The 9,865-nt window shown below is 39.7% G+C and overlaps 1 protein-coding gene across 1 annotated transcript; it reads right to left on the bottom strand.

Annotated features, from left to right (window-relative positions):
- Positions 1-2,332: 2,332 nt before the first annotated feature.
- On the bottom strand, positions 2,333-8,210 carry LOC308371117 (uncharacterized protein; the record flags this gene model as incomplete). Its single annotated transcript, XM_080845905.1, has 6 exons — positions 2,333-2,988; positions 3,484-3,564; positions 3,755-3,900; positions 5,163-5,213; positions 5,488-5,571; positions 8,069-8,210. The coding sequence occupies 6 exons, from the start codon at positions 8,208-8,210 to the stop codon at positions 2,896-2,898; spliced, it is 597 nt and encodes a 198-aa protein (XP_080702031.1). The 3' UTR covers positions 2,333-2,895.
- Between the last annotated feature and the right edge of the window lie 1,655 nt (positions 8,211-9,865).

Genomic DNA, 9,865 nt, shown 5'->3' with positions numbered 1-9,865 from the left:
ATCAGCCTTGTTAACCAGCATTTTAATCTCTGTAACAGTGTTATCTTGCTATTGTGCAAACAACACCCCACCATGTCATTCCATCTAGATCTGCCACGGGGCTCACATTCTCTTAAGACGAGTTCTACAGTAAGAACCTACAATATTGCTGTAATGGACTACTGCAGTCTGACGTAATACTGTCTGCACACACACACACAGCAAGAGTTCATACATTTTGTCAAAGCACAGCCTCAATGAGGCACCATTTCTTATTTTCTGTTTTTATCCCTTATAAATCTTACAGCCAGGTCTGTCTCAAGGTCTACAGTATCTGTGTTCCACATCGAGACCATATGACCTCTCCAGTCAGTGAGCCTCAGTATTTGTGAAAGAATGGGGCAATATCTGCCTATACATGAGTACTGTCTCCCCTAGCAAACATAGATCAAAACATAGACACATTCCTACTGAAAGTAGTGAGCCAACACTTTCTTGTAAGATGTATTCCAAGAGCCAGAATAAATAATAAAAAAAATATGCCAAAATGATGTACTCTGACGTGGTTTTATGGGTATTGTCTGTGATTCACAATGTCCCCACATTTGTTGGGATTCATCCGACATCATTCCACTACTGTTGTTCTGCATATGTAAAACAGTCAAACAGCCCTAGATAAACAGAGGACCAGTTCGGCCCAATGACTAAAAACAGCCATTGATTTAGCCCCTGTCATGACTTTTCACTTCAAAGAAAACACTGTTTGTGAAACAAACTGAGCTTAAAGAAATTGAAAAAAGGTAGAAAACTTCTAAGTACCACTATACTACAATTTCTATAACAACTCATTACTAATACCATTACTATAGCTATATCTATTACTGTCGCTATTACTGTTACTATTATTATTACCATTACTCTCACTATCATCATACACATTACTTGGTACTATTTCAGTTTTTCTACGCTGTTAATATGTTTAAACCAGATCAACAGTACAACAGACATGGTATTCGCATCTCTCTCTCTCTCTCTTTGTTGTAGCGTCCCATGTTGGCCTGACTCAGCAGCCGGCTTTTAAAACAACACAAGACTGATTCAAAAGCATGCAAGGTTCTAGACGTTGACGCAGATTGTTCCTGGCAAAAGTGTGAATTCCTGGTAAAAAGGTTACCTTGGTTCAAACTAGCTAAAACAAAAGAGTGCAAAATATACAGTCAATTTGAGTTTCTCACAGAATTCTGAATGAATTTTGTTGTGGAATTTAATGTTCATGCTCAGAATGGCATATGTAGAAATAATGAATTCAATTATCAGTACAATATAAGGCAAGACACAGTGGCTTATAAGATAAATGACATTCAGAGTTACTTCATCACCTCAAATGTACCAGATCTCAGTGGTTACTAACTGCCTTTCATTTTTCTGTGCAGAGGAAGGCATAGACAGTTTGCTACAGGAAAACAAACAGCATACCATGTGTATGCTGTGCATATAAAGCGTCACAGTGGCCAACACATGGGTGGTAGTTGGATTGTGAGTGTAGGGAAGACCTGAGTTTAGTGAAAGGTCTGTCAAAAGTTTAGAGTGGTACTGGAAGACTCTGCCCCAGTCATAAATACTTTAATAAATTGCCAAATATCTGCTTATGAATCATCTTGCTATGTTATCTTCGCCAAAGACTGCTGGGAAGGCAAATTCTCACAGAATTCCATCTCTTCAGTGTGCCAGACCTTTCTACCTAAATTCTGCTGCCACCTACTGGTAGAGTGTGGTACAAATAAACCCCAAAAATGCAACCAACATCTGGGTATCAAGTGTTCCTCACAGATGTATGAGAATATATGTTTTATATCAATGAATACTAATATAAATGTTGCTGAGAAACTCCCTGTGGAACCTCTGAAGACCAGATCATAACTGCCATCACAGAAAGCCCTTCTTCCCCACACAGTCTCACATTAATTTCCATTTAATAACAGCCCCCCCCCCCCCACCCCCCCATAAACACACAGACACACACAAACACACAACACACACACACACACACACACACACACACACACACACACACACACACACACACACACACACACACACACACACACACACACACACACACACACACACACACACACACACTTCAGGCTTTAGTCCAGCAAATGTATGTGTTTGAATGATGGGGTGGTTTTGGTTCTAGCCAATGTTGGTGTTTGTTTGTCTTGTTTCTAATATTATTTCTTAAATGTCTCTGAATAAGATACTGAACCCAAGGCTTTTTCAAAGGCAATGAAATTGAGTTGAGAGTCATGGCCTGTCACTGTACAAAGGAAGAAGTTTCACAGAGTCTCAGTAGGATGGCAATGTGAAATGATATCATTGGCATGCCTATGACAACAAATTCTTTTTATTTACATTCACAAGACTTTACAATACAATTAAATGATAAAAGAAAATGTCCAGTTAGAAAGAAAGAAAAGAGAGAAATACTTGTTAAACCAATAAGTAAAGGTATTTCACAGTGGAACAGTAAAAATATGTAGATAATGCAGTCGTGGAGCCCTATGTTGTCTCAACACGTATAACAGTGACGCTGTACTTGTGGTTTCCCTCTGGATAAAATAATTATGAGAATATGTTGAACTGTATCTTTGGTGAAAAAAAATATACATACATGTTTTAATGTACACAGACAATATAAGCATGAATACTCCATGTGGCCCCCTTCAGACTGCAACCCAAGGAGTGTGGGTTTGTCTCTACAGGGAACATTGCCTCTGTGTACACCCAGACACTGACGTCATGGATACTAGCCTCCATATATGGCCTGTGGAGGAAATGCGTGTGTGTGTGTTTCGAAACAAATACATATTTTTAAATGGCACAGTGCTTTGAGTGTGTTTCCTGTGTAGGCATTCAGCTTTGTCTTATGCAAACCCAGCCATCTCCTAATTCATTCTTAGAGCCAGCCTTAAGTAGAGCACATGTCACATCACCAGCCTCTCCAGTCTGTTGGGGGAAAAGTATCATGGGTGTTGGTGGTACAGTGGTTAACATCACTGCCCTGCAAATGTTTGTTTCCCAGCCACTTCCTTTACCTTTACATCACAAGTGACTTCATTTAATTATTGATAGCTTACTTAATTCTTCCTTCCTTTCTTAGTAGCACTTGCTCAATCCGTTAACATTAACATTACTATTATACATTACATAACTCTCCAAACATTTTTGGTGTGAGCTTTTACTTATACTTCACAAAAAATATCACTACAAAAACTTTTAGTTGTAATGGTCATAGTAGTGTAAAACTAAAATGTTGAAATGGGATTGAGCTTGTTGCCATGGCTGTTTAACATGGTTGTTTTGTTGCACCTAAGATGACACTAAGATGGGTGCTGAAGTTACAATAACATGGAATTGCACAACAACTGAGAAACATTGATGAAACGTTGATAAACCACCATGTTTATGAAACACAAGACTCAAAACACGGTGAAACATTACCTGCTGGTCTTCAGAGCCTGATCCCTCCGACTCTTGGAGTATCCATAGCCTCTTTCCTTTTGACTTGGTTTGCAGCCATTGCTTTAAAACACACACACACACACACAGATGTTACACACAGATGTTAAATCTGTTCTCTCAACATACACAATGATATTTTTGACAGATAGATGGTCAGATTTATAAGGCATGTATGCTGTACAGATTGGTGGGTTGGTTTGTTGGTACTAAGGTACATACAGTACGATAGGTGTGAAACAGAATACAGTACCAGATTATTCTGATCCACTAAGGTGAGGTTGGCCTTTCTCTTTGCACAGAACTCCTTTGCGCTGTCACAGTCTGCATTATCACTGTGCCAGAACAGGTAGGAGTCACCCTGGTAGTGACGCCATGTCTCCCGGCGTTCAGTCTCCTCTGGGTCACACAAAGACAACAGGTCACATCCTACTCAACTCAGTTTACCCGAAACCACTCAATATCCTTTAGGTGTTTTCATGTCAATGCCTTTATTTCACATCAATCTATTAGTATGCAATAGGAGACCTATGACAGAAATGATTTCAAAATCCATGCACTATAGGGGGTCAAGGAGCCCAGCAGGCCAGAGCTGCCATGGAACTAATTATATCAAGGTCATGACTGTAAGCACTCAAAGCAAATTAATAGAATTTGGGTGAAGACTGGATGAGATGTGATTTCACTTTGTTTTCGAAGATTGGGCGAACACTTAGATAATCAAGAGCAAGACCCAAACACGTTTTTTTGCTTATTGCAGCTGCCCGATTTCAATTGGCTATGACAGGTGCTTTTGGAAATACATAGATAGCTTTGTGGAACTTGGTCTGAATATCATCTGAGCCAAATATTGGTATAATAATGTATCCTATGATATTTTTTTTTTACTTTTCCATAAAATCCAATATGGCAGACACATCAATTAGGTTGGCCTGATGGTGGCACTAGAGCACTTGAGGTAGAGACATGAAACTTAGTGAAAAGAATCCGGGGACTGTCCCTAAAAAGTGTGCCAAATTCCAAAACTTTTATCCATATGGTTGGCTGCCGTAGGCCTCAATAGCAGAAGAAAAAATAATTATAAGAAGAAGAAGACGAAGTAGAAGGAGAAGAGGAAGTAAAAGGAGAAGGAGAGGAGAAGGTAGAAACCAATAGTTTGCCTAGGCAGCTTCCCTTTTTGGCCCTGAATTAATAGCTTCGGTTTCATAATAGAAGTGCTACCACAACATGCAAAATACAAACCAATTCAACTGCCCTGAGAAATATCACAATACTGTTTGTAGCCAAAATAATCCACACTGTCCACTTGCTGTTCAAGAACTAATATTTCAGGTGTAACTTTGCCAACAGCTTGTGAGTACACGCTCTGTTTTGAGACAGTCAAACATCTCTCAATAGCCGAGGTGTGAGAGGAGGTGTAACCCAGTGAGCCTCCTCTGTTCTCTTTACCAGTCAAAGGTTCTCCCAGCCAAAATGATCTAGAAAGGCTTTGATAAGAAGACCGTACATTGGCAAACCAATTAATGATTCAAGATATTGTTTCACTGCAAGCACAGGTGTAATTAGTAGGTTAAACTACAGAGGTTTGTTGTGCACGGGACTGAGAGGGTTTATGTGACTATTTATGGAGATGTGATAACATTTGGACCCGTGTAACTCACTTGGCGGTGATGGAGCTTTTGGAGGAGTCTTTTCTTCTTTATGATATGTGTCTGTGGAAGACAAGAAGAGTGACATCTCTCCCTCACTATGTGCAGTATCATACACTTATATGTATAGACACGCACACACACACACACACATACAGACACAAACCATGTGAAAACAAGATAATGTAGTTTTACATTAAAACAAGCAAGAACAGAGAACAAGACAACCCCAATGAAACCGATGTAGCAGTGATCGTGTGAGATTTCAGTCTCAGGCAGATGTAACACACTCGACTTTGTACAGTTTCCCCTTGCTGCTTGCTAACCCCCTACTCACAGTGCATGGTCACAGCAGTCAGAATGATGGCCAGGAGGATGGCCCCAGTGAAGGAAAGCACCACCAGCCACTTTCTCCTGCGCCCTGCAGACAGAGACAGAAAGAGCACAGCAGAACAGCATGTGGATAACAGCACAGTTTTGATCCATGTGGAAGTCATGGCAGGTGAGGAAAAGAGAGATAACCTAGCCTACATGCTAACACATTACCTGAACCGATAACAAAAAAAATGGGGATTGTTTGACTTGTTCAACATGCAAAAAGCAAGGCTCCGCTCAATATTTGTGCAGGTAAAAAAGGGCAATGGTAGCTTGATCAAGTTGGGGAGAAAGACCAACACAATCGTAATACTTTTTATATGTGTCCATTCTTACTGGTTGATAGGCATGAAAGTTGAGAAATCTGATGGCAAATAGACCAAGTTCAGGGCAGCAGCGTAAAGAATTGCATGTCCTCATACAGAAATCTGGTCAAATTGTTGCTACTTGGATGCAAATGATGTAAAACATCAAACAGGCAATTTGGCAAAAGATTGCCATAGTACCAAAAGCGGAAGCCCCATTCAGAGATCTTTGTACTGTGTTTGCAAATGTTGCCCTAGTTTCCGTGTTCAGTCCATTATTCCTGTCTCCAGGCAGGCTCTTCTTGGGTGTTATCGTTTGTACATGCAATGAAAAAGAGATCTACACCCTGCATTGGTGTGTGCAGAATTACACTATTGAGGATTGAAAATAGAGCATTACTGTACAAAATAGGAAATGTACAAGAAGAGCAGAGTCACAGAACATTTAACACCAGATACTGGTCAGTTCTGACGGATTGGTTTGATTGAACCTCAACTTGTTTGACACAAATCTTCCCAACTGAGAAACTATCTGCCATTGTCCATCATACTTGTACAGGACATGATTTAGAAAGAGAATAAATAAACTCACCAGGTTCCTTGTGTGTGTTCACATGTGTAGATGGATAGTATAAGGTCTGATAGGCATCATCCGTTTTACCGGGTTGGATGCCTGCAGCGTCAGTTTGTGCTACCACCTCGTAAATATTTGTTACTGCACTGCTCCTAATCTCAAGTTCCATGGCAACTTCAAGACCCACTGGGCCCACACTCTCCTTCGTCACTTCTGATTCTGTTTGCTTTGCTCAGTCGGTTTTCTCTTTTTATATTACCACATCCACTTTTTGTGAAATGACAATGTTGTGTGTGGTTGACAGCCTGTTGCAATGTCAGTAAACCAATGTAAAAATGTAGTTTATGAAATGTTTAAAGTGAGTCACAGGACTTAATTTCACACATATTCATGTGTGTGTCCAGTTAATTCCATTTATACAGAATGACCTATCACCCACCTGTATACCACTTTAGATAAAATACACTACACCATATCACACACCATTGCAGGTTTGTTCAGTAGACTTCAGATTATATAGTTATCAAGCCTCAGTGAACTACATCAACTATGCCCTGCTGAACGTCATAGGCCTGAAGCATACAGTGGTCTGGGAATGGGGTGACCCCTTGTGGTAGAACAACCTCAGAAGAATGAAATACATGATTTTGAATCATTTTCATCGACTGTAACAGTTTGGCAAACTGTTAATGCAAAAAGCTTCATTTGAGCAATTCCCAACACAAGCAGATTGTTTAACTCAGTAACGTATATTTAATGAATTCTAAATATATGTCCTGTTAGAATACACTCATTATGGTCATAGTTGGCAGTAGTAAAAGTAGCAACTCTCATTAACAGGTAACAAAAAGTGTTTGTTATAAAAAATGAAAATGCTTCAGGGCTAATAATGATTATGTATTTCTGAAGGCATGATAAATCAAGGGTTCCCTGATATCACTGTGCACTTCACATACTTTGTCTGCCCATTTTAGCCCCTTTTAATACATTCTGACATACATTCAGAAGATGCAGCAACAATTGTCAACAATTGTACTTCAAATATATGTCATCACTGTGGGTCTAGAAGCTTTAAAGTTGTTATTCCACAACAAAACTCTAATTATTTGTTTCTTACTGTAAGTTCATGACTTCATGTATTAGCAAAAGAAAAAAAAGAAAAAAAGACAAGAAAGACAAGACTTCTGAACACACCCAAACTCATCAATGCTGACGTGGTGCTGACGCAGCACTTTGAACTGTGGTAAAATAATGTGTGCACAGTACAGTTATTTACAAAACTCACCCTCAAAAAGACTTTGAGCTATGCATTTTGCAGGAAAGCATCACACATAGATGTTGAGGATGTGGACAATAGTAAATCACATTCTTAACACTGCTTAACACTGGTTTCTTTTGCTTAACACTGGTTTCTCTGAGAGTCAATAACGTCTCAGAACCTTGCTGTGCTGTGTTATAGCAGAAGCATCTGGTATCCCTCTATTGTAGATCTTAGCAGACAATCTCTGTCAAGAGCCCCTTTGCCTGAACTCTATAGCAGTGGAGCAGAGCAGTACAGAACTCTAGAACAGTAGAGTCTATACCCGATATAGATTTATAGATATAATTTAGTTTCCTGTGTGTGTATGTGTATATCACGAAGCCAACAGACAGAAAAAACTCACCAGTCTCTTGCAGGCTGTCCATCTTCGTGGCTGGAAACTGCAGGATGTTGTCTCTTTCGTTGGGTTGCATGCCTGCCGCCTGAGTGTGGCTTGTGTCCTCACGATTCTCTGGTACTGCACTTTTCCTCAGTGCCAGTTCCATAATAAACTCATGACCGGCACACGTCCTACACACACTTGGGACCGGTGGGCTTAATCAGTTCTGCAGATGCTGTTTGTTCCTGTGATTCATTTAGGGCACTTCCTGTTTTTGTGACTGTTTTTGTGATTTTGTCAGTTTAATAGTAAAAAAAAGGCACAGTTGGCCTCATCATGTGCTATAGTTGTCCTCATGAATGATGTTTTGTAATACTTCACTTGATTAGAATGACATGAGCCTCTTGTGAATACAGCATGGCAGATGGTATATCCTGCCAATAGATGTCATGAGCTTAATCAGCTTAAATACCTCTGGATGACAAAACAGTCTATGGTATCAGTTTATAAGTCATGGCATCAAATTATGTAAAAATGACAACCACACGTACAATTGTTACATTGGTCTTTAACTATCATGGCAATGGATGGCAAGATATGGTCTGTATTAGCATTATTCTGACATAGGAATCCAGCCTTACAATGAAGGGAAGTCCACCTCATGTTGAAAGAGCAGTTCAAGGGAATTGCATCTTTTATTTCTTGTATGGAAGAGGTGTAGTGCATATTGCTTGCATGCCCAATGGTATTCAAAGGTTCATAACACACTAATACGACAGGCAGAAGCTCACAGAAGCTCACAGCAGGGAGTCTGAGTGATAAACAATAATAATAAATCATAGGGTAAGCATCAGAAGACATCAAACACCAGACGAAAGGGGATTGGTCCCTCTCATGACGATAAGACCCTATATATATATAATGACCCAAGGGAAGTGGTCCCTCTCATGACGATTAAACCCTATATATATATAATGACCCAAGGGGATTGGTCCCTCTCATGACGATAAGACCCTATATATATATATAATGACCCAAGGGAAGGGGTTCCTCTCATGACGATAATGTCCAGGGTGTCAATCAGGCAACAGCGTAGCTCAGGCCTGATTAGTAGGCTCGTGACAGGGGAGAATCATTACTCAACATAGGATAGTCAAACAGACATAAAAAGTCAATCATGTGAACCAGCATTTGAACCTTATATAAACGATGTGAAAATTGATTCCCCAACTACTTAAATAAGGCTAAAGCAGACTTCTCTTCATGTTGCCTTGCTCACTTGCACCATGGGCAGTGGAAATACTCAGAATGTACAGGGGAGGTGAAACGTCAGTTATGCCTTTTCCAACAATGTGATCTCTTTATAATATAAGGCAGGACTTCCAGTTACAAATCCGCGTTCTTTAGGATTCCCTCCTATTCCCTCCATTAATTTTCCCATCAGTCTCATCTTATAACTTCTCTGGCTAATTCAAAGTGCTTTCCAGTTGAGGTGCCATAACTTCCGAACTATTAAACGTGTTTTTAATTTTTTAATTTCTGCAACTGTGGTTAATACTTGTGTGTCTTCTATACGCGGGAATATATTTTTTTCACCTGGAAGTTAGCTATGTGCACAGTAATTCTGCCAGGTAAAGTGTGAAAGGGTCTCTCTCTCTTTCCACATACGAATCCCGGTATTGTATTAGGTAAAACATTGTGATAGATAACAAAAGTGAAAGTTGACCCAAATGCTGATGTGAGTGTGAAAACACTCTCTAAATCAAAAATACATCTAAAAGCTCAGACAAAAACAGAAGGTAATACTGGAAAAAACAGGAC

This window comes from Sprattus sprattus (assembly GCF_963457725.1).
Source record: "Sprattus sprattus genome assembly, chromosome: 1".
Classification (NCBI taxonomy): Eukaryota; Metazoa; Chordata; class Actinopteri; order Clupeiformes; family Clupeidae; genus Sprattus; species Sprattus sprattus.
Note: the sequence above shows the minus strand (reverse complement) of the source record. Positions and strands in the feature narration are given on the sequence as shown.